At 40.0% G+C, this 26,336-nt stretch overlaps 1 protein-coding gene across 1 annotated transcript; it reads left to right on the plus strand.

Annotated features, from left to right (window-relative positions):
- Positions 1 to 203: 203 nt before the first annotated feature.
- Positions 204 to 10,423, plus strand: atad1a (ATPase family AAA domain containing 1a). The gene is made up of 10 exons (XM_073465320.1): positions 204 to 273; positions 1,129 to 1,329; positions 1,512 to 1,610; positions 1,734 to 1,854; positions 3,562 to 3,762; positions 4,948 to 5,054; positions 5,280 to 5,369; positions 5,929 to 5,979; positions 6,172 to 6,344; positions 7,931 to 10,423. The coding sequence occupies exons 2-10, from the start codon at positions 1,156 to 1,158 to the stop codon at positions 8,058 to 8,060; spliced, it is 1,146 nt and encodes a 381-aa protein (XP_073321421.1). The 5' UTR covers positions 204 to 273; positions 1,129 to 1,155; the 3' UTR covers positions 8,061 to 10,423.
- Positions 10,424 to 26,336: the final 15,913 nt, after the last annotated feature.

A 26,336-nucleotide genomic window follows, 5' to 3' on the forward strand; every position in this document is an offset into this window, starting at 1 on the left:
AAATGGTTTCCAGATTCCTAATCCAAAATCTTTTAACCACATTTTTCTTCCTCTACAGTTGCTGTCCATGGTGCTGATATGTGCATCATCTGCGTGCACGCTCTGCCATCCAGTGGCTGACTGTATGAATTACATGCCTGCTCAGTGAACAGGGGGGAATGAAAAGAATTCCGGAACTGAGGCGTTTGTTCCTGCCCGAGCTGCAAAACGTGGCGCACCTTCGATGCAAGTGTTTTGACATTTTAGTTTCATTTCTGTTGGTTCACGTTTTTAGTAAGTTGGATTATTTTGTCTTTTATCTTACGAGGGGTGTCAAATGTGTGTGTGCCAGCATGCAGAGGAGGGTGAAATGTGTTTAGCCCTCAGGTTTACATCAAAACGTCTCAATGCTACAGTGACAGTTTGATGCTCGCTAGCTAGTAGCAGCTGTGTTAGCTTTAGCCTGCCCGATGATGCTAGTTTATGAATAAAAACGGTTTCTTCCATGGTATAGCATTGAAGAGTGCTTAGGATTTATCTGTTACAGTAAAATATCGACTTGTGTTGTATGTAAATGACATGCTCAAATAGCCATTGTAACAAGTATCATACACAAATCACAGATGGGTTAGCTTTTGAGTGATAGAACTGTTATCTTACGCCAAACCTTCATTCACAAAATGAAGAAATTGTTATTATACTGCACGTATGTTAAAATTCATATCTCAAAAAGATTACTTAAGTCTATGGCGAATCACCAAGAACCACTCTTCAATTCGGCATATGTCTTATCCAACAAGCAGTATGTTATATTAATTAAATTTTAACTCAATGATTCGGTTAACCCTCCTCACTGCCATTCAAGGTGTACTGTATTTTGGGATTGATCATCCAAGAACATCTGGTGTGGCTTTAACGTTATTTACACTCTTGAAATATTTCCATTAAAATGTAGGAATGCACAAAGCAATGTTAAATCAGGCAATGTGTGAGTCTTTGCACCAGACAGAATTATGATGCAAACTTAATGGCCATTTCTACATGCAGGTCACTCTGGTGACCTGCATGTAGTTAAACTGAGCACACTAACTACGTACATTTTTTTGTTTCTGTCTGTGTTATGTGTCTGCTCCCTACATATTTCTCCAGCCAATGGACTGACGTCAGCCAGCAGAGATGCTGTTTAAAGATCTCCCCAGAGAGGCCCTGATGCGGCCCTTGTCCAGGAATGAAGTGGTGGGCATGTTGCTGAGGTTGACCATCTTTGGTGCAGCGACCTACTACAGCATCAAATGGGTTGTGGATGCAATGGACCCTACCTCCAAACAGAAAAGCCAAGCCAAGAAAAGGGTATAAAGCACATAACCATGACTTATATTAGTCTCAGAGTCGATGTAGCCATTTGTCGAGGTTCTCTGCAATCAGTGTAACAGACATGGTTAAAAAATAAAAGGAGTGACTGGAGCAGCATTTTGCACACTCTCCGTTCCCTTCTTGTGTCTTTAGCTGATGTGTGTGTCTTATGTCTCCAGGCAGAACAGCTGATGAAGAGGATTGGTGTTGAGGGGGTCAAACTTACAGAGTATGAGATGAACATTGCATCTCACCTAGTCGATCCACAAACCATGAAGGTAACGGCTGTAATCTTCCACCCCTGATGATCCAATTATAACGTGTCATGACATTTTAACGTTTTTTTTTTATCATTGTAGTTTCACAGACAGACATTTTCACAGTACTCTGCTTCCCTGCAGGTGTCCTGGAGAGATATAGCAGGTCTGGATGAGGTTATAAACGAGCTGCAAGACACAGTCATCCTGCCCTTTCAGAAAAGACACCTTTTAGCTGGATCCAAACTCTTCCAGCCTCCTAAAGGTACAACATTTAATTAATGCTAACTATATAAAACAAGATAAGCTAACTTCTTATAGTAATTGTGAGTGATGTATTAATGGTTTGAACACTACACATTGGTACCTGCCATTATTTAATCTCTTGTATTTCTAGAAAGTATTTGGTCGAAGTTTGTTGTTTTGGCTTTGTGTGGCGTTTCCTTTTTCCACGTTAGAGAAGCTGCAATTCCAACAGATTTTATCTAACACATGTTCACTCAATTTAAGAAAATAGAAAGTTTCATTTTATGTCATTTATTATTTCAATTCCGGATGAGATGGGAAACCGAATAATACACATTTCATGATTGAAAAGGAGCAGTAAGAAGGAAAAATCTTTCTTGCATGCCCCATTTTCGCAATAAATAGATCAAAAAAATAGTCTGACATAGATAGTTTGCTAATACTGTCAGCAGATGCTTGGTTTCTTAACTTGATTTACCAGGCCCTGAAATTTAGGTCAGGGGACTGATTTGGCAAATGAAGACCATTGATTGACCTAGAATTTTGGGACAGTGTAAATAAGAAGGTACACTGTTATAACCCAAGACTCTCAAAGTTCTGAAGACAGTCAGCCTTTTAACTGCATGGTAAATATGTATTTCTAAAGAGCCACAACAGTGAGAACCAAATAGCTTCTACAATTACAAACTACACTTTCTGTTATGAATGCTAATAATGTGGGTTTAAGTGCATCAGTAGCTAGACGACATAAAAACGAGGTTTTAATGTTCATGACTTTGACAAACTACAGACACTTAAAGTTGTTCTGAACGTCATCAGTTTGTCTCTTAGTCATTCACTTCCTCGTTATTGTTAGAAAGCAATCCAGTGCATTCTGCCTCCATCTAGAGCTACGTGCCACGAAGCATCTGACATGATTTATGCACTTGGCAGCTTGTCACTTAGAAGAATACTTTACTTACTGTTGAGAGCTTTTACTGTTTGGCACAAAGCTTTACACAGAATTTCGGGATGAGTCAACCTCTAAAATTAGTTGCTTTGGGAACCCAGTTCTGCTCCTAGTCTCTAGTCTCTGTTTATATCATGTACATTATTATGCGATGAGTTTGACCAAATTTTCCATTTTAGTACATGTGTTAAAGAAGAAAAAGAAAGGGAAAATAAATCTCCCCACTGTTGCCAGTAATGGTTGTCCTGAGTTAAAGGGGAATTCTAGTATTTTTAAACCTGGGCCCTGCAATTACATGTCTGGGTGTGAAAATGATTCATACTTAGTTTTTTGATCGGTCCAGTAGATGGCCTCAGCTGGCAGCCCTGACACCGCTGCATTGGCTGCACTGTAAATCTTTGGGGCATCTCCCACAATCAAGGTTACATCCATTAAAAATGCTTGTTCTTGCCACTGACAGGCTGAGGTTGTTATATTAATTGTCTGACAATGGAAATTATTTCTACAGAGTTATAACCTTTTGTTAAATAATAAGATCACACTCACACATGTAAATATAGGACCCAGGTTTAAAAATACTGGAACTCTCCTGTAAACAATCAAGTCTATAAAAAATAATAATAAAAAAAATAGTAGATTTTTTTTTCTTCTTCATTCAGAGTATATTTTATAGATATACAAGTATTGAATACCTTTGAATAATATAGGCAGGGATGTTAAAAGAACTTAAGTGCTTGAATAACCATATTTTTTTCTTTGAACATTTTGTTCTTGCAGGTGTTTTATTGTTCGGTCCTCCGGGATGTGGGAAGACCATGATCGCCAAGGCAACAGCCAAAGCCTCAGGCTGCAAGTTCATCAACCTTCAGGCCTCCACGCTGACAGACATGTGGTATGGCGAATCACAGAAGCTGACTGCTGCTGTCTTCTCATTGGCTGTCAAAATCCAGCCCTGCATCATCTTCATCGATGAGATTGGTGAGCTCATGTCAAAAGTATAACTTTGAAAATGTGATTTTATTAAACTGTTAGATGTGATTTATCTTCACCCTTTCAAGCAGAAATTAGCTTTAAATAATATTTCGATGTTTTGACAGTTTTCATTAGACAAAAATCAAATTGCTTCCTTTCAGAATTGTATTCTTGTCAGGCTAAAGCAGCACTGAACACCAAAATAATGACATTTCTTTTAGAGGTTAGCAGCTCCTTAAAGCATAGTGAGTCAGACTTCAAAACACTGTTTACAGACTGTCGACCCTGAAACTGTCAAGTTCAATCATAATGTCCTCTCTGGCAGTCTAGGACAGAATTGAGACAACTGCACCCCATTCCTCCCTTCAACCCCCCACCCCTCCTACGACTTAGTAATGTCTGAGTATCCAAACTATAGTTCTCATGATGCAAACAGAAAGTATAATGTTGGCCTCAATTCAATGAGTTATGCTGTGGACTACAGCTTAAGCTCTGTTTTAATTTACCCTATATTTGTTTACATTTTGGCAAATTGACACAATTGAATGTGTGCCAAATCAGCTATTAGCAGTTCTTGTTTGCAGTGTACTCATGGAATTAAAGAAAAGTATCACTGGATTACATTCATACTGAAGAAAACCTATAATATATATATAATATATATAACGTCCTGGAGTTATAAGGAGCCTTTTTTATGATTTCTAAGTGGATTTATGAATCTTTATTTGAGAATGGACATCAGAGATAATTATATCCTCGGACAGTCACACAGAATCTAAATACGTGCATTGTGATTGTGAGCTGTGATGTCACTGAGTTTGGAATCCTGGAAGGAGTGCAATTATTGCAAATTGCAGTAACCAGGCACTAAGTAGTAATTTGGGTGGCTGAAAGAGCTGTTTGTCACAGCTGGTGCTGCTACTACAACTGCTGTTGTTTTCAGAAGCACCCCAACCTTCACTCCCCCTCACAGTTTAAACACCTCTGGTGTAGAAAATCATGACAGACAGAAATCCATTCTTTATTAAAGGGGCATTTTCAGGCTAATATACAAGCAAATCAGTCTAATCCTATTTCATCCCCATGAAATTGCCCAAACTGATATCAGCCTGTTCTTCGTCTGCTCTCAAGTGTTTTGTGTAATTTCTTTCTTCATCCTTGTTTTTTTCCTCCTTGTCTCCTGTGTGTTAGAGTCATTTCTGAGGAACCGCTCCAGTCTGGACCACGAGGCCACAGCCATGATGAAGGCCCAGTTCATGAGCCTGTGGGACGGCATGGATACCTCCTCAACCACCCAGGTTACACAACCAGAGCGCGTTCTTACACTGTAATGTACATACCAGATTAAGTAACTAGTAGGGACTGGATGGGACCTCTAATGTGTCTTAAGAGCTGTATTTGGAAAAAAAAAGCATATAGAAAATAGTGCCTATTCACATGGTGCCTGTGCTGTGTTTGAAGATGAATGCAGCTGGTAGATTTGTCAGCATGATGTATTCACATCGGGATTCTTATGATTACAGGTGATGGTGATGGGAGCTACAAACAGGCCACAGGATGTGGACCCAGCCATTCTGCGCCGGATGCCCACCACTTTTCACGTTGGCCTGCCAGTAAGACACACACACACACACACACACACAAGCACAGTTTTCCCCTATGTAATCTAAATTAATACACATAAATACATTTGTATTGATAGTTTTTATAACTTATATTTATATTTATGAAATGTATATTTTTAGAATGTATGGGGCAAATAAATCGGAGCAGATACATTAAAATGTGAAAGCGTAGAATGAGCTTCTATTTACAGATAATGAATTCTAGTACCCACTGTACAATTCTTTCAACATCACCAGCTAATCTCTAGTGATTAAAATACCATGTTGTTAGTGCTTTGTACTACTCGTAAAGTAAAGGAGCAGAGCTTAAACACACTGAACTGTGTGTCTCAGATTGTCTCGTGGCTGCTGGCCAAACCACAAAAAGCACTCGCAATCTTTTTCCACTACAGTAAACAGTCCCTTATCATGTCAAACATACATTTATTTGAGCTGTTGATGCTTAACAGGAGAAAATAGTAAATGAGTACAAGAATCAAACACTCTTGATTAATAGGCTGTTTTTTGTTTTTTTATAATAAGAACTGCTGTCCTTGTTTCTTTGCAGAACACAAGACAAAGACAGGACATCCTGAGGCTGATTTTAGCAGGAGAAAACGTAAGTTGTGTTTTCTTTTCATCGTAGTCACATGTGGAGGAAATGATTTTATTGAATGCACTCTTGTTGCTCTCAAAGTCATTTTCACACCTGTGTTTTCTCTGTCAAATCACATTAAACACCAGACCAGTGACAGCTAACAGATTCATTCTGTGTAAATGTCTTATACTGCTGTCCTGCTTTTCTGCTCAGCTGAGCAACGCCATTAATCTGAAGGAGATTGCTGAGAAGACAGAGAGTTACTCCGGCAGCGACCTCCGGGAGCTCTGCCGCGATGCTGCCATGTACCGAGTCCGCGACTACGTCCGCAAGGAGCAGATGAGGCAGATCGCCCAGCAGCTACAGGACGGCCAGGAGGAGGAAAAGTATGACTCATTTTCAAACACCCACAAGATTTCATAGCCCTTGTCTCCGCTGAGCATCTCTTTGTTTAACTGCTGCACCTGCCCTTAACAGTTTGAGGTTAGACCAGTGTGGGTTTTTGTAAGCTGATAGCAGTATTATTCTAACTTTAAATTTGACTAAATATTCCCACTAATTAAGCTTTGTCCTCCGTTTTCTTGACAAAACATTCAAGCTTTTGAGGCAGTATTAGACAAATTAAAATTATAATGATTCCTCACATATATATTTATTGGAATGTTGATTACCTTCACATAGTGCTGTATGCCATTCAGTTGGACAGTGTCAGATAGTAACTGGATGGTTTCTTACATTTTATAAAAGGCAAAATATCTGATCTGTGTAACCCATGCTTGAGCTGTTGCTAAGCGACTATTGAAACCCTTTTTCGGAGCAAGGCATTATTGCTAAAAGAAGAAATGTTTTGAACTTTCTCTTTTCAGCACTCTAAACACTAAACTCATAGCTGAGCTCACTGCAGTTATGACACGAGGCATCAGTTTGTTGTTTTGAAGGAATATAGGGAAGCAGAGAATATTACTAAACTCAAAGTCTGATTTGTATGTAATGTAAATTGGTTTTGATGGTTATGAGTATGTCGTGTTCACACTGGAAAAGTGACAAATCCATCACTATGCATACCAAATTCCCCTGTATTTTTGAGTGGGTTGTTGATGTACACTATTCTCTCACAATGCCAATGCCGCTCACAGGTGGAAAAATAACTAAAACACTGGATGGAGGTGAAAAAGATCTAGGAGCACTTAAGGAAAAAAACAAAACAAGAAAAAAACAGTTTCTCAAAGAGATTTAGAAGAGTTTAATTACAAGTGGCAGTCTAAATTTTGGTTGATGTCCGGCAGCACAAGCATTATTTGATTTCCTCACAAGGGGGAAAAAAAGCGACTGTAGCACACTGATTGACTGGCAGCCTTTAATTGTGCAAACAGTTTAAGTGTCTTCATCAGAGTCTAATGAACAAAGACATGAGGGAAACACTAGTCAACCTAGACCAGGTGTGCAGTTGTTACTGGATAATAGAGTATGGCAGGGATGAGGCATTTTATTGAAGGATAACCCTGAAGTCGGCATCGCCCACGACAAAAAGCCTATGAGAGTTTTTTATTTGGATTTTGGGTATTGCAGAAAATTAGCTCTGTGGCAAACACAAGTATATGATACTTCCACATTTTGTTCAGCAAGATAATCTTCACAGATGAACACCTCTTTTATGATTTATGAAGCCTGAATTAATCACCAGAAGTAAAAAAGCGTCACTGTAACCAAAAAGCTTCCTGACCTATTTTATGTTGAAGAGCAAAACATGAAAACATCTTAAGCTTGTGTTAACCACAGACCAGGCGTCCAACTCATCCAAAAAACCCACTGATGAGGGAACCTGAAGTTTCTTATATACTGCTAAAAGACATTACACTATAAAGACTGCCATATAGTACATACAGTAAACAAGTGAGCAGTATGGAATTGTGACCCAGCTTGTTTTTGTGTACTCTGTACAACCTCTGACTTCTTGTGTCCTTCACCCCAGACCCGTCGACGAGGAGCGGCTGCGTCCAGTCACCCAGCTGGACCTCCTCTTCGGCCTGGACAAGATGAAGGAATCGAAGCGTGCCACAGCTTTCATGTTACCCAGCGTGGCGGAGGTTCCCCTGGACTAACCACCTACACAACACCACTGACAGGAAACTTGTTCTCTGCCACACAGTGTCCACAGTCTGTTCCAAGTGGCCGAGCAGATGCTCCTCGAACATGTCAGAGGTGCAGCTGGAAGTTTATTTATCCAGGCAGGGGTTGTTCTGAGCATGCTCATTTCCAGGCAAAACCCTGTTACATGTGTACAGTTATAATACATTCAGAAATCTAATGTCTCCGAGAAGCCACTGACCAGCTCTGTTGGAGAGATTAGGAGTCGTAATTTTGCCAAGAGCGTTATGAAAGTTTGTTTGGAAGAGGAGAAAGCCTTCTTCATAAACTTCATGAAACTGTCGGAAGTAACTTCAAGTAATTCTAAAAACGACTCTACTGTACGACTCCCACCATTGACTTACATATGATCATACCAGAGGTGAGTAAGTGTGTTGACTCATGATTCATGAGTCATTCAAAGTTTGGACTCTAGTCCAGTGTAATCCTTAAATCAACCAGTACTCCCTTCTTTCCTCGTTGGCAGACACTTGTGAAGAACAAAGACTTTAAAATCCGATCTTATTATCGGAGTACTTTGGATGGAATGATTCAGCTGATTCTGTCGCCCCAGTTCACATTACTCTATATTCTCTGCAAGTGTTGTCGTAGATAGCAAGTTAAAGTGATATCACATTTGCACATTAGGCTGAGATTTAAATTGAAGTAACGGTTGCTTTCTCCTGGTGGATGTACTGATACTGTTTTGACTTTTTAAAAGCTGACAAGAACATTAGATGCCATCGCTATTTGCTTTCCATGATCACTCACATGGTGGATCAGCAGTATTGTTTTTATGGTTGTTTCATTGCATCATTCAAATTCTGAATATTTTTTTGAAACATGTAACAGTTCAATCTATGTTGAATGTCAAAATGTACAACATGCTGCTTTCAATGCTGTCAAGTCACAATATGTTTTAGTTTAGAGACCCCATCGTACAGATTCAAACTTGTTCATCACTTTTCAGCACATGATGGCACGATTATTTCAGTTTTAGGTAAAAGTAAAAGGCTCACCACAGGGTGATGGGGTCACTACTAAAACCCTGTAATTGAACCCCACCTAAAACAGTCTGAGCCAAGATCACCAATAAAAGACACAGATATGACCCATTTTATCATTATCTTACTGACTGTAAAAATAGACTTAGTTGTTGTATCATTGCTCGGTCCTTCTCAGCTGTTAGCAGGTGTATAATAGGAATCGTGCATGTTTGTGAATGTGGAAGGAAAATGCTGGGTTAGAGTTGAGGCTCAGACTTGAATGCAGCTGGTTTCTCAATCCCATGACTGGTTTTCACTGCATTTACTGCTGTTTTGCAAAGCAAAGCCTTCAGCACATCATATTTTTTTTCCACCCAAAATGACAATAGCTGTTACTTTGTGGAAATTTCTCACAAAGCTCTTTTTAAGTGTCATTATCAGTATTGCTGAGTATCCTTTGTTTTGGTTTGAATGTTTTTATAATGAACTTTTCGTGTCACGTCCTGGGCATCAATCAATGACTGACACACACATCAGGGTTTTCGGTGCCAGTTTACTTTCATTCTCACTTTAAGGAGAGGATGGCTTTAGATTCTGAACACTCAGCTGTAGGGCTGCAGTTGCTGCGACTTGCTTTTTTTGCCTTCCCTCTGTATAAAAAGCCTCATTATTTGCCACATGGACACAGCATGTGTTCATGGATCTGTTTGTGGGTCTTGTTTAGACCTTTCTCCCACACAGTCGAGCAAGCCAGGGCATATCTGTCATTCAGCCGCAACCACGTGGTGGCACTGTAGCTGCACTGTCCTGTTACTGAGGCAGTCGGAGATATGGACTGCTCACATGTAGAGGAGCTTTACAGCATTATGGTGAGACAATGGAACAGAGGACCCTGCTAACTGGATTATTTCTCCCTTATTGGTTTATTCATTGTTGCTCTTCATTAAAGTACCTCGGGCGACAGTTAAAGGTCAAAATGTTGCCATGTAAACCAATAATTGTGTCGCTGCAGCTGACAGGTCTTAGTTCCCTTTCCCAGGGAGAGGTAACATCTGTTTAAATGTTTTCCTTCAATGCAATATCACTCATCAGGTAATTCATCAATTATATGACAAGAGACTAATTCTGTGTCCACATACAGTTACTGTTTATTCTACTGTCAACTATGTGTATGTGTTGAGTGTACAATGTGTTAACCATGTACTGTAAAGTGTATTTATTAAATGACTGAAGAAAATATTTATCTTTTTTCAACCAGCAAAATGTTACCTCATTTATTTCAGCATGTATTTCAAGCCGTTTGTCTTTGTCCTGTCCATGTTTGTGTCTTAAATGTAATAAATCTAATTATTCCCAAAGGCAAAGTCCAACATGTGACGATTTTAACTTTATACTCCTACATTCCAAACCTAGTTACGACTTAAATTAATTTGTATATTGGCGTATGTAACTCATTGGTGATTTTACCAATAGCTTTCTCACCAAGTGACAAACCTGTTGATTGTGTTTGGACTCTTAAAAGAGTAGCCGTGGGTGTCTGCATCGTCATTGGGATTCTGAATCATAATAAACTGTTTGTAAATTCTGCAGTTGTTGCTGTCAGATCCTGAACCCTTTAGGCATGCATTAATAAGCCATTGTTGGCCATAATCAAACGCTTACTCTTTCAACTGTGTTTGCTCCAGTCCTACTTCTGGTATCTAACAAAAGTCTTGCATCTCTAATAAGTGCTCATTTCAGGACTTGCTGACAAACAGACAATTGCACTCTGATTTTTTAATGGATGTCTAACAAAGTGCGCTAATGTCATCAAATCTAAATAACCTGTGCTTAAGGACATGCAAAATCTTGTCAAATGATTACAAAAATCTTCACAGGATTTACAAGGTTTTTATGTGACAGCAGCTATATGATGATACTACCTAACCTCCACTGTATAAGATATTTTTCCAGTCTAGACCACCTCCAGGTCTGACCGCCACGGCCCCCATCACCATCTAATTTATATCAAAATTTGTATTATTTATGCATTTTGGTTTTGGGGTTTCTAAGGCATATTTTACAAAGGAGGTTGTCTCTTTAAAAAGGGGGTCCTCAGAATAACTACAGTGGGGGCTGTCAAATTAGTCTGATTTTATTATGAAAAATTTGAATGCATCTGAAAATACACATTAACATAACATCCAGCGTTTTATCAGCAAAGATACATTGGTTAAAAGAAGTTACATTTATGCAGCATTCATAATAGACAACCCATGACTCCAAGTGCAATCACGTGAGCAAGCTAGCCTAACGTTTAATATGCAGCATCATTTTACATAATATTCTACAATATTAAATATATATTTATTATATGTACCAATGGGTCTCTGCTCCACCTCTCTATCAACTCAGGGGTCGTTGTTAAAAAACCCTGTTATAAAGGGTTGGTAGACACAACTAGAGGCTTTTTCATTCTTTAGCCATACTAGCAGTGCAGCTCTCACTTTGTTAGTTGGTCAACCATTTTGGTCCAGACTGAAATGTCTCAACAACTATTGGATGGATTGTTGTGAAATTTTGTGCGTACATTCCTGGTCCCCAGAGGAAAAGTCCTGCTGACTTTGGTGATCACTTGACTTCTTCTGCAGTGCCACTAGTAGGTTGGCTTCCCCAGAGAAGATATTATGACTCTGAGCTGCAGGTGAGATGAAATGTCATCAGATCACCAAAGCTTAGTCCATGATCAACTACCTGCAAGAAACATTCTCATCAGCCTAAGCTCTGCAAGACCTTGTGTTTGCTGTTAGCTAACAAATGTTAGTGTGCTAACAGACTAAACTAAATAGCACTGTGCTGCTAGCAGTGCTGCAGACTCTAAGTTGGGTGAATAATTATTTTCGTAATGCTTTATCCACCTAGTTTGTTAATAAATGGATGTTATTAACAGTTTATTAGCTAACTACTTAGCATTAATACATGCAGATCGTATTCCTTATTAAAGAGTAAAACCTTTGCTGTTTTGTAGTTTTACTTATGCATTATGGGATAACAGTACTGTACCTCTGTTTAACATTCATGACACACATTCACACCAGGGAAACACTCTGTGTAACTATTATTGTAACACTAGTCTATTCACCCTGTGTGTGTGTGTGTGTGTGTGTGTGTGTGTGTGTGTGTGTGTGTGTGTGTGTGTGTGTGTGTGCAGTGAAGTGGTGGTGGGTGAAGTATTTGGCTCCCAGAAACATTCCACTTTCGTAAACATGACTCATCATTATTACCGTTGTCCTTTCTCTTCTCTGCGCATACAAATAGCCGGCTCACTTACCAGCGTTTATGATGCCACAGTTGTATCAAGCAGAAGGTCATTGTGAGCCCATTCATCTCATCTAAACACTAAAGCCAAGCTGTTGTTCGGGACTTTCCCCACAAATCCAGTTGAACCGGTGTATTTTAAGACACTTGTTTGTGCCAGTGAGTGTAGATATGCTCCTGCCTGTAGTGTGAACAGATGGTAAGGTGATATTTACAATTCAATCTTTAATGAGGTGGAGTCTGGGGTATTTTCCTCCGTCTAATTTCTGCAAGGATGACTGTCTGATCTTTGACTCAGAATCATTGATTAGTTATTCATAAAGCTATCGATGAGTTATTCATGAAGTGGGAGTCAAACTGAAAGTCTCCATTCCAGCTCTTTTCAATTAGAGGACAGCTCCCAGTCGATAAACATGATGGAAGAAGCTCTCGTCTGCAGCACAGCTGGCTGGAGATGTCAAAGACTTCCCACAGAGAGGAGAGCTGCGGCACAGATAGGTTCACTTTTGTCTGGCCATGGTCTGTCAGTGCGGCAGCTCTCAGCGCTGGTCGGATGGTCTCAACCTTTTTTTCCATCAGATGGAAGTGGTGGGGAGAGTGTATAATGGCCCCACTCTGCTCTGTGACTGTGCGCTGAAAGCTTCAGTGCCATCGGACATGATCGAGCGAGCCGAGAGAAGTAAGGCACAGCTGTTATCCCTGCCACATTTCTCAGCAGGATATCCTGTTGCCTGCTGATGCTCAGGGTTTTATAGCTGGAGTAACTCACAAAGACATATTATGTAAGCATATGAAGGGCTAAGCAGCTCCATAATAGCAAATACATCTTCCAAAGAGGTTATTGGGTGAGAGGACAGTGTTGATTTTTCTGCTGTTTCATGATCATTTTGTGTTTCATTTGCATAACTGGATACTCACATCGAAAAGATAGCAATGTGCAACATTGGGCCAGAGTGGAACACTAAAACTTTGTGGTTAAACTGGTTTTAAACCATGCGTATGCTGCGCAGCACCTATCCATAACGGCGTACGATTCAGCTAGTGTGCGGATTCTCTTGTAAGCCACAATGTTTTTTTTTTTGTTTTTTTTTAACTTATTGAGCTTATTGCTTGTTGATGCTTTTTGATTCTGACATACTCTCCACCTCAGAGGGTGAGGCCAACATGCCTAATATTAGCCATGCAATGACTGCTGCCAACATGGCAGTTTAATATACAATAGAATTTTATATAAAATATGTAATAAGGGGTCCTTGGCCTGAAAAATGTTGAGGACCCCTGTTTTGCTGTATCTTAAATCCAAATTACAATGTGTGTCTTTTGAATAAATTATGTGACATTTTAGAAAATACACTTTTTCAGAGAGTTAGATGAGAAGTTAAAGCTTAATTTAGCTTAAAAACAGTAAAGGGCGAAATAGAAACTGTAGCTGGCTCACTTATTAACAATATTTGGTTTGTTTAATCTGCAAAAATCCAAGTGAAAAAACTTCAGTTTGTGTTTTACAGAGATTGACTATTTCTTAGACAGGTGAAATGACTTTCAGGGGTCTCCCCTTGTTGTCTCAGAGCCTCACAGTGACATCAAGTATGGAAAACCTAGACTTATTTATGTCATCATCATAGAATAACAAATGTTGTTTTCCTGAGATAATGAGATAATTAATCATGAAAAAACAACTTCATAAGATTTACAAGAGAGGACCATGACATACACACTGCTCTGTGGGGTAGTTTTGGGAGTTTCAAAGCAAACCACGTGAACTTTTGATGAACTTTTGCCATTTAAATGTTTTACCTATTGATTTGATATGAGGTATTTACATTATGGCTACTGTAAGTCCACCGAAACTCCCAAAACCCAGCCCGCAGAGCAGTATGTCTCAGGAAAACAACATTTGTCATTCTGTAATAATGACATGAATAACTTGTGACCTTGAAAAACAAATAAAATTTAACTCATTACAATTGAAAATGGAGGTCATAATATGTTTGACCCATGACCGTTTTGGGCTTCCGTAGTCAGGACTGCAAAACCAAAAATGTGTTGTGTTTTGTCGAAGTGCTGGTTTGCAGATTATCTTACCTTTACACAGAGCCATGTCTTTACGCAAAGCTAAATTAACAGGCTGTTAGGGGTAGCTTCATATCTACATGGGCGTGGAATCGATCTCCTCATCTAACTCTCATAAGGAAAGCACATGAGCATATTTCCCAACATATCTAAAGAAAGATTTAAAGATAAACTATATATATTCATGTTACTCTGTTATTTATAAATAGCATGGCCTCCTTGAGGTTGGATGCAGCCTGTAGGCAAATCATCAGTCACATGAAAATCAAAAATGTTTCTACTCTGTCTTTATTAGGTCAAACTTTCTGAATCACGAGGAGATGAAGTGTGAATGTGAAAAATCCCCACATTGTATTTTTTCAAATTATATCATAAAAGATTATTATTGACAAATGCAGTCCATTCAGTGGTGAATCATCCATGTGTATCTCTGGGTTCTGTTTCCCACGGCCAGGTTAAGATCCCGCAGCCTTTAGAGCAGCCTCAGTCGGCGGAAACTCTTTGGTTCCGTGTTGTCCAAAGAGGTCTCGTCCTACATTAACCTCCCAGACCGATCTCTGCAGGAGTCTGGATCTGAAGGGAACACTAGTTGTGCTTGTGTGTCATTATTCGTGTGAGTGCTGCTACAGTATCACAGTAAATACCACTGACATAATCCAGAGGAGCCTCAGTCACCCTTAACCAGGATGCTGTAAAGTAATGGCAGGAAATGGTGCGATTCATGTGTTGACATCACGTTAAAATGTCTTTACAAATCAACTGAGCCTTGTGTAATTATTGTAGACTTAATGGCCCACAGGATTTTATTGGAGTTTCGAGAGGGAGGCACAGCGATGATTACACCCCCTGTGTTCATGTACAATGTCAAGGCAAAGAAGACATCTGTCCTATTGGACAAACATGTAAAAAAAGAAGGCTATAAAGGATATTTTGTCATTGTCATGCATGTTATTACAGCTATGAAGTTTATATTGATACAATTATAATTGTCCTAACTTAATGTTCACTCAGGCTGCAGGCAGTGTGATAGACTCCCACAGGCACACACACAACGAGCCCCCACTTTAGAGTGAGTTGTCTGTTGTGTGCCTACTTGCAGTGGAGTTATTCATCGTCTTTGCCCGGGAGCGACAACCACGACAGCTCAGAAGGAGCCATAATCCACAGGTTAACAGCTGGAATGTGTTTAGTGCAGTGAGTGGTGTAGCCCGTCACTGTAGAACTGTTGAGTAAAAGTAATTAATCCTCTTGTAGTGACCTGTCATATAGTCTTCGCCTTTGCACATACAAACAATATTATAGGGTAAAGTGTGTATCCTCCATCCCTGAGTTTAAATGCTTTAAATGAAAAGAAGACATAATGTTTAGCAACTGCAGGGGGCTATCATACCTGTTGCTGGTACAGTAAAGCATTACAAGACAGGACGGGCTGTTGCTAGCTGGATGGCTTGCTAAATTCAGACATCTCCGCAACGCAGTACTTAGACGTCTTTGACGTAATGTCCACACATGTGAGTTCATTTTTTAGTGTTTTAAACTAAATTTCTGACCATATCTTACAAATTGCTCCTTTAAATCTCTACTTGCAAATGAAAATTATTGTCAGAACTTGGCAACACTGAAGCTAAAAAAAAAAACTACTTGGGATGTGAATCTAGAAATTACGTAAAAAATAAAAAAAAATAAAGTGTTCAGTTAAGTATAATAAATATAGCCTAAATGTTAAGTCAGGAAACTCAAAAGGTGCATGTTATGGGGCCATCCTGCCTACTACTGTTAGAATATTGGCTGCATATTGATTTTGTAGCCACAGCCCTATCAGTGATGCCTCTGCAGGTTTTGACAGATGATAAACACCAGCTGTGACATCACAAACTGGGCTGTTTCCAAAAATACAACATGTTTAATAGTTTGAAGAGGAGCAGCAGCAGCAGATTACTCTCCTGTGTGACTCCAGTGTTGATTCTAGTAACCAAGCTGTGGCTGTGCATGAGTAAACCCACTAATGGTTCATCGAAACCACTAATTGATTATTTGCTGTTCCATTTTTTTGCATCGTTAATGAGTCATAAAGCAACAACTCTGCCACTCTCGTGACTTGCAATTATTCAGCTCTTTTTAAATCCAGCTTTTCTCTCACCTCTGCTGCCTCACACCAAACTAGACGAAAGGCCGGGTTGGAAAAGAGGCCGCTCCATTAGCGGATGTAATTGGAGTGTCTGATAGCCGCAGTGCAGCAGATGAAAGGTAATCAGAAGGTGTGTGGCAGTCAGAGTGAGTGTTAAGAGATGGGTCTGCTCTCAGGGCATACTGACACTGCTATTGAGCACAACCGCTTGGACTGAGAGCACTCCAAAATCAGAGGCACAGCTCATCTTTCCCATGAGTGCGTAGAGTGAAGTTGTTAAGGAAATGGTGTGTGTGTGTGTGTGTGTGTGTGTGTGTGTGTGTGTGTGTGTGCGTGTGCACGTGTGTGTGTGAATGTCACTCAAGGATGAACAGTGACCCTGCAGTTACATCCTCAGATGTATTTATTGCAGATACAATAAAATCCTGTCAAACAGCTGCTCTGTTAGAAATTTCAGGTAATTGTTCAGTGTGGTACGGTAAGACGATGTACACAACTCATCAGTCTAAATAGGTACTTGTGCCATCCTTAGAAAGCTAAGATTGTTGTGATTCGATTCTTGCAAATCATTTCCAGATTCAACCACATCAGGCAGGTACAATCAACAAACAATCAAACAAAATGACAAACGTACAAACACTGTCTTCTCTTCGCTTATATGCCCGCCCTAGAGCCTACAACAACAGCCAACAAGTTATAGCCTGGACAGGAGACCCATTTTCTGTTCCCTCCTCTCTCTCCAGAGCCACTCACAAACAATCCACTGAATGATTGACACATCATGTAGCCAATGAAATTTCAAAACATGCAATATATAGTTTACATGGGTTTGCTAAGGCCTAAACTTGGAAATTATGCAAGTTATTATACAGTTTTACGGCTATATATTACTGTTTCACATATGCAGTGATACTCCCCAAGACCTGTTAAGACACATTATTGTGTTAAATTGGTTGAGTTACCCTTAGTTACAGGGACATCATCATCCTACGTAGATGGCGAGCTACCTAGATACATCTATTAACAATATCAACAGAAAGAAATGGCTACAGAAATGGATGAGATGCAGCTGCACAAATACAAAATACAACTCTTAAATCAGCATGTTTTTATCGTTGTGAATACCATCAGGTTAACTGTTTGAAGCAACCACTGACATTGGTGGAAATGATATCTCAACCACTTGGTTAAGGGCAAAATAAACAGCCACCCCTTGCAAACAGAAACTGCCTGACATGAACACCATTTAAGGCGGAATGATTGAAGTGAAACAAATGTTGATTCAGTCTGATTATTAGGCTAGAAGAAAATCACAAAATTGAAACATTTAAATCTCGTCAAAACACAAAACATATATTTAGATCGAAGATATTTCAAGGACGCATCATATGCCAGAGATGAAATCATAATTAGGCTCACGCATTAAATTTGAAGCCATGTTTTCGAGTTTCTTAAATCTCCCATTTCATTACAGTTTTTGGCAGCATTGCAATTCATTTTCAGATGTGTTATTAGAATATGCTCTTAGCAGTTTTAAATGGACTCCTGCTGAGCTACTAACAAGGTGCTGTCTTTTTAATCTATGGTATGTGCAGCCAATGATTTCAATGCTGGTTGTTTTTTCAAGTTTCCACTTTTATTCCCCAAATTTCAGGTCTTTAATAAAGGCAACATTTGCTCTACGTGTCCACGCCAGTCACAGATACACTACCAGTCCATGAAAACTGAAGGAATCTTTAGTTGTGTTTTTCCATGAATAAGCTTTTTAACTGTGGCACAATAACACAGGTGCTCATTCCCCTCTGAAAACGATGTAATCACACCCTTGCTGTCAATCACTGAACGTTTCCTTCCTCCCTTGCTTCCCTTCTTCGTCTCATGGTGAAGAAAGAATCGTTAGAATAACACCAAAGCATCCGATCGAAATATCGGACAGCCGCTGCCAGACCTCTGCGTCTACTCACACATTCCCAGAGTCACGTCAAAAGATATGGTAATAAAGGCGAGGACAAAAGCACAGCACCCACTGAGGAGAGAGGAGATGGGATAATGATCGCTAATTAATCATGCACTGGGGTCATGCAGCTCATCTCTTCACCACCGACACAGGAGCAGGAGGAATGAGTCACTTCCCGCTGAAGGCTCCACATGGGAGGCAGCTGAATGAAGTGAGACATGGGTATCTCAGCAAGACGCCTTCTATTAGTCTCAGCCAGTGATGCAAATGTGTGAGATGCTCTGGGAAGAAAGGGTTATTTATGCATGTCCAATCATTTATTAATCAACACACGTGCATATTTAACAAAATGTCTATTCTAGCATTAGGTGTTTATCTTTCACACTTAGCAGAGTGTTATTACACATCAGGCATAAGGGAGAAGACCCAGACCTCTAAAAAGTGGAAGTAAAATAGCTATTATTACTGGGAGTTTGATGCTTTTGAATTCATTAACAATACCCAATCAGTATATCACGGCTTAAACATTCTTTCCCTTCAGAACATCACTCATCACCTCGGAGGAAATCGTTAGATTTGGGCACTACAATAACATAAGGGAGTGGCTTGAAGGCTTAATAACTTTGCACAATAGTGTTACAAAAAGTCAGAATATACCAGCCTGTTCTCACTCCCAGCGCGTCAAATACAGCAGCCTGGTCAGTGGCCCGACGTGAGTTTAACGCTGTAGCTACCCCTCTAGTGTCAGCTCTTGAAGCTGAACTGTAGTACAGTAGTATAAGTAAGAGTGAGAAAAGTTCAAGCCAGTAAGAGCAGAGTTTACCTCCCGTTAGTGACCAAGAGTGAAGCATGATTTGTTTTTAAATTGTGTAATGCAAGTAAATCAACATACATAAAGTACCTTAAATTATATAAGAGGCTTAAGTTAAGTACTCACGTTACATAAGTGACATACCTACGTTAACCTACGCTAAACATACCTACTTACGCTAAACCTTACCAAATCACAACAGTTTGACGGTTTACCTACATTTCAGTCCAGGTTTAAGGTAGCCTGCGGACGACTCATATGCTCACTGCTGGCTACCATGCTCTCGGGGGCAACGCCTTATCTACCCCTGTTGTAGAGCAATGGAATAGAACAGGGGTGATACTAGCAAAATTACACTAACAACAGTTAAAGGACCAACTTTTAAGATATGGTCTGGAGTAATCGTCCTGGTCAGAGCCACTGTAAATAACTTCCATACTGTACACATCTTCAAACTGGCATCTATTGGTCTCAGAGGCTGAGTTCTGTCCAGCCATGTTCACTGAGGGGCAGCTGAGCCCACCTGACTGAGCCCTATTGGCGGCAGTGACACCCACCGTGATCCGAGGTTGCGTTGTGGGCAGACTCCCATCAGCTGATTGGGCCACTTTGCTCCACAGATACCTGATCTACTTGCTTATGGCAGCTAGTCACTACAGCTAAAGAGTATAGTGAGAGGCAATTATGCTGCCCCCTATAGTTTTGGAGCAACCTTCGAATTCTGGACATTTCTTACAAATGATACCTTTACGGTTGGTGTTTCCATGTAAGTTTCAGTTATTTTATATATGTATGTATATGAAATGTTTATGTTTAAAAATGTACTCATTGCAATAAGGGGTAGTGCACCATCATTTGCATAAACTGGCCTCCCATCTCCTTCATTGAGCTTGAACATAGTTGAGCATATTTTCTTGTACCAAATAGCAACAAACCTTGAAAAAGATTTGCTTTTTACATAATGTATCAAAATTATCATATTGTAATACTCTGCACTGTAATTACCTTTTCATTTCTTTTTTGCCTTCTTCTTCTCCCCCTCCGCTGTCCGACTGGTAGCTTGACATTTGATTGCTGTGAATTGCTTTCATAACTGCTGACAGTTTGACAGGCTCTGTGGTTGGTTGAATGATCTACACCTTCACCAGTGAAGTAGCTGAAATGAATTAGACAATAGTAGGCCAGAAATAGACTTCACAGGACTGGTTGACTATGCACATCATAGCCTTTTGACTTAATGGCACCACGCTCAAAGATGGATTATGGAAAAAGCTTTATGTAATGACAACAAGGTGATCCTTGGCAGGTTTTAATAAGCAAGGCCTTGTGTTCAAAGCACAAGAATGAGGGGTCAGCACTTTATTCCATCATGCATATCAAAGCTGTTTTGCAAAGTCTCCCATCTTTAACATTACATTCAAAGGTGCAGCTGATTACACTTTCATGCAGTTATTTAACGAGATGAGTATGACTGTGATCCTTAAGAAGGGGATTTCTAGAACATCTTCAAGTCACTAATGAATATTCAGATGGCACTTGAAAGGGATTTTCGGGCAGGGGGCTGTAAATGCTGCTCCAGTTGTTTATGACACTTGTTGCTAAATATGCATTCTCCATCATTAGCACATGTTTGCTATTATACTTGAACGTATGATGAAAATACTGGAACATGTTAATGGTTTTAAAGAAGGTCTTTATGGGTCTTAAGATATGTGGGATGGAGAAAGAGTCAGCATGTCTTCTGTAGATTATTGGAATAAATATATACAATTGGCTGTGTGTTGTGGGTTATTATGGCTTTTGTTTGGCTTGTCATGCATAAAACCACAACATCTGGCACTGTGTTTCATTAGCTTTCCTTTATAATTATAAAGTAAATAGAAAAGACTTGTGTTTCCTTATAGATAATAACAATGAAAGTATTTGAATTTAAATTAAAATATGAATTAAAACAGCTACACTTCTAACTTTTTTTTCTCTTTCCCTGAAATTAATCCCCAGCAGTAGCCTGCATCCCCCTCATGAGGCCTATAACCTAAAATATTGAGTCAGTAAGAACTATGAATATGTGCTCTCTCTGTGCATCTCCCATGGACGACAGTCTCGCACCAACGTAAGATTTGGTGACATAATGACCCTTCCTTCTTTTTTAGGTTCCTTGTGCAAAACCAGGAAGTTAGCACAGAAGCTAAAAAACTTTTGGGGGGTATGTGCCAGGCGAGCAAATTGTCATTGGACTGAATAGGCGCCATCTTTGCATTCACTATCTAGTCGTTTAATAGAAATCTATGCACTAAACATAAAGTACAGCTGAGGCTGATGGGAATCTCATTATCTTTACAGGTATTCACAAATGTTTTACTTGATTATGGTGTGAGATGAAAGGTGGTGATCAACAAAGTTATTACAATGCAAGGGTACTTGAATGTCTGAACCACATTTCATGACAATAATATCCAGTAGTTGTTGAGATATCTTACTAAAACTCACAAACGACAACCTTGTGGTGGCACTAAAGGAAATGGCATAGGACCACTGGAGAATTTCATGGAAATTCACCCATCTATCGAAAAAGTCATGAAGGAATAAATGTGGAATTACTGGAAACAAACTGTTGTGATAAAAATGCTTTAAATCAGGGAATCACACTCATCTATGCAATTGATTTATTTTTTTTATTCTGTTTGTTCTGCACTGATCACTCTCAGTTTAATTATCTATTCCAAACATAAAATACATCCAAAGTTAAGAACCACAACAGACAAAGCTTTGATCAACTGAGACAACATATTTAGTCTTACATTATAAATAAATAAGGCCTCTGCTTTGGCACAAGCTCCTCAGCACTGACAGCTCTGCTGACAAAGATCAAAATACTCATAAATGTAAACTAGGTTATGGAGTCCCATAAATTCTCATCATATCATCAGTTTCTCTAATGAAAAGTGTGCATTCACAGTTAAAAGGTGATACATTTTAGTTTGCCTTACTATTAGAAACCTGTCCTTTGAAGTGATAGCAGGAAAAGTGTCTTTATGTCTTATTAGAACTAATCATGCCCTTTGCTGAGGTGGCACTTTGTCAAGTGCTAAGCTCAGGGCTGGAAAGCAAATGAAAACCAAAAGCTTTCCTCCAGAAGATTTGGGCCAAGCACGCACATTTTGGGTGCCATGTAAGTGATGAGCAGAGAGCATAAGACCCTCACAATTAATTTCCTGTCTGTGAAATAATCACGCTCATCCTTTCAAACCCTTTCTGAGGATTAAGAAAGCTGAGCAGTAATGCATTTTGGGGGAAAGTAAAGCATAGTTATGGCTGATTGACTACAGAAATGTGTTTCTCTGAATAATGTCTGACTTTAATTTACTCTCTTTAATTGTTATTTATTTTGGTTAAAGAGTATAATAGCAAATACTGTGTATTTTCTTGCACACATTCTGTTTGTATTCATAGTCTATCCACCACTTTGGTTCAGACTTGAATATCTCAACATCTATTGGACTACTGGATGTATTGCCATAAAATTTTGTACAGACATGCATGGTCCTCAGATAAGGAATTTGACTTAGGTGATTCGTTGACATTTCCTCTAGCGCTACAATGATGTTGACATGCATGAATTTGAATTTTGTCTCAACAACTGTTGGATAGGTTGCTATAAATTTTAGTGACTTTACTTTAAAAAAAAATTATGGAAACCAATAACCTTAAAAGTACCAAGTAAAGTAAACTAATCATTTTGAGTTGTTAACATTTTTTGGCTCGTACAACTTAAATTTAACAGTCTACTTTCCTTGGTAGTGTGGTAAACTTTATAGCTAAACATCATGTTGCCATGTTGATAGCTTTTAATTGAAAGCATTGACATGCCTAACTATAGCCTAAAATAGCTGCTAGCATGGATGTTGGCTAGCCTGATGTCTGTTCTGGTTTGATCTACATCTATTTTTTCTGCATCTTACATAAGCGACAGTTATTATACAAAAGCAAACATTTAAAAGCCTCTTCTTTCCCACAGGCCAAATCGGGGAGCTCTTGTCTTGTGGCCCACTGTCAGGGGACAGGTACTGATTTAGCCTGTCATTGATCAGACCCTGCGGGAGCCAGCAGCAGGGCCTTGACACTGCACTCAGATCTCAACAGGGATGTCAACAAATTCAGACTGTCCACTCACAGTTATTGTCAGCAACAGCACAAAAAAGCCTGATCGAAACAGTTTGAGGGTGATGGATGAGGCACTCTTGCCATCAACAGCAGAGAGACTCTGCGTTGGTTTGGCCAAGAGGAAGTTGCAGAAAAAAAAAAATCGAGGTCTCTGGACTTGCTGAGGAGTGACAACATTCACACCGCCCACAGCCACATCTCTGCATGCTGCTGGATGGCTGACTCGAGCCAGCTGTACTGCCAGTGGTGGTGCAGTGATAGCCAGGACATGCAGTAAACACAAATATATGATTTGCTGCAGCCGGCTGCTCAGCTGAAAGTTCACTTTTACAACTTTCCCACGCTGCTGACCAGAGAAAAAGGGCAAGCGTCAGTAAATGTGTCCTTGCCTGTCATAATGACATTTGGCAGCAGGTTCGTCCTGTGGTTTGTGGTGTGAAGACATGAAAGTCTCTTGTTTCGCAGCCTAATGTGCTCACCACAAGTGAGACCTCCAAGTCACGTTTCTTCAAGATATTCAACTAAGCACAAGCACAGATCTCCTGGAGGAGGAAATTCAAGCCTGTGACTCTGCAGTGTGGGTAGTATTCAGCCCTGTCTGCATTGCCTTTGAGGTGTGGGGGACTTTTGGGTCCTGGGAGTCTGGTGACTCGTCTTCTCCAATGCCTGACATTATTTTCACCTTCGTGACTCAGCGCAGGCTGCTGCTGCCCTGCATGACATTCTGATGTGGAACAAACAGCCAGCGGCCCACTGGCTTCACCCTCATCAGGAGAAGCTGTTGGTATCTATCTCTTTTCCTCCCTCCCTCCCTCCCTCTTACATCCTCCCTGTCTTTCTTGTTATTACTGCGATTGTTTAGTCTGCTACCCTGCAGCGCTGCTTGGCTGTCGAGGGAAGCTTGTTGTACTATACTAGACACATGTATGTAGTTCAAACTGTAACATAAGCAATGAGTTACTAGGTTTACAAACTTTATTGTAAAATTGATGGTTAAATATTTTAGGTCAGGGATAGGGTTAATGTTTAGGGAATGATCATGGTTTGTGTTAAAATGAGCACCTAATAAGAGTATAGATGTCATGGTCCGACTGTGGCAGTCGGGGTTGTTGTTGTTTTCTTGTGCTTTCCCCCTGTCTGTCTTCCCCCCTCCCTTTTTCCTCACCTGCTCCTGTTTACCTGCGTGTCTGTACCTGTGGCGTGGCAGCAGTGTCGGCAGTAGCAGTAGCTTTTCGTGCTTTTTCTCTGTGAGCTCCGTCTCATGTGATTGTGCGTTTCTACCTTGTGTGCAGAAAACTCCAGCGTCTCTCCACTCCGGCTTCCAGAGTTCCACCTGCACAGCTCCCAGACGACTCTGCCTGCCTGCCTGCCTACCAGCCACCCGGCCAGCCAAGCTCGTCCACTACATCCCCCTCCACGAACCCTCTAAACTCCAATAAATTCTTTTGCACCTTGACTACTGCCTCCACTCTCCGCATTTGGGTCCAGACAGAAAGACCCAGCATAAACAATAGAACCTTGTGGCTTAGATTAAGTTGGAAACAACTCCCCACAGCAATCCCACGCGTTAGAATCCATCCATCCACCCTGACCCATTCCCTACATGGAACAACCTTATCTTACTTCCTTCCGTTCTCCCAGAAGTTAAGTGGACTGTTGTTTTGAAGACTTTGGTTTGGCAAATTTTTTATTTTACACTAATTGGGACCATAATTTCACTCTGCATTAAAGACGACTTGAAACTAGCGATTGAGACCATGAACTTATTCAGAAGAACTTATTTTGGGGGGGACGGGGGGCCTAAAGACACAGGAATTAAAACAGAGCTTTTCAGACAGAGGGGGAATAAAGTGCTGCAGCACTGGACAGTATGAGAAAACTGATGAGTTTTTGAGCATTGGAGCATGTAAACCTATTCTGGTAGAAACCCAAAATGAAATTTTGCATAATATGTCACCTTTAAGTATGCTAATTGGTTAAATGTATTTTGTTATGTAAATAGTAAAACTAGCTTTAATTTTAGGTATTGAAAGATTATAAACAGGCACTATTATTGCATGTATTCAGTTTTTCATTTATCTCTAGATTATAGTTTGATTTAGATTTTTTCTTGTCTTGAGTCTTGAGTTCCACTTCATTGCTATCACTCTCTGTTTGCAATAGATTACATTTACCCTTGGCCATTTTATTCGAGTGGGATGCCACACCTGTCAGCAATTTCAGACACAGCCTTAGTTTATCCACCTAGATGAGGCACTCTGGTGTGGGAGCTTTCAGTGTATGGCCTGAATTTATTTATTTCGTTTGGCTCATGTTCAATTGTCTCAGACTGTGTTGAGGTTGGAGGTGTAGCAGCATTTCATTGAGCTCTGCTTACATTGACAAATCTGTCCTTCACTTGCTCTGACAGTTCACTATTTATAACTGCTGTGCACCTTGTGTGTTGCGCTACTATGACAACCAAAGACGTAATATAAAAATGTACTCATAGTCTAAAAAACCTTCTCACCTTAAAAGAAATATGTCTTTCAGCACCCTTGGCGCACTGCATCGCTATGAGGTCTTATTGAGCTTTCTGAATGCCAGCTTGTCAAGCAATAGAGGATCCTATTCAGCAGAGTAACATATGACTAACCTCTAACAGACAATGTTGGCCACTTATTCAGGCTATTGGTGACTAGTTGATTAATTTTTCTCACTGAATTACATAATCACTCACACAGACAGAAGAAGGCAGAGAGAGAGTTGCTGTGCCCAGCAGAGGCTTTGTGGACACCACCTGAAGTTTGGAGATAAAAGTCATGGCAGACATAGGAAAGCAGAATACACTGTCAG

This window comes from Pagrus major, chromosome 5 (genome assembly GCF_040436345.1).
Source record: "Pagrus major chromosome 5, Pma_NU_1.0".
NCBI lineage: Eukaryota > Metazoa > Chordata > Actinopteri > Spariformes > Sparidae > Pagrus > Pagrus major.

What these genes read in the sequence shown, in the direction of transcription:
- atad1a (XM_073465320.1), top strand. Translation starts at nt 1,156, where the DNA reads ATGCTGTTTAAAGATCTCCCCAGAGAGGCCCTGATGCGGCCCTTGTCC. An exon ending in TCGATCCACAAACCATGAAG is followed by an intron (nt 1,611 to 1,733) that starts GTAACGGCTGTA and finishes GCTTCCCTGCAG; the next exon opens with GTGTCCTGGAGAGATATAGC. An exon ending in GACGGCCAGGAGGAGGAAAA is followed by an intron (nt 6,345 to 7,930) that starts GTATGACTCATT and finishes CCTTCACCCCAG; the next exon opens with ACCCGTCGACGAGGAGCGGC.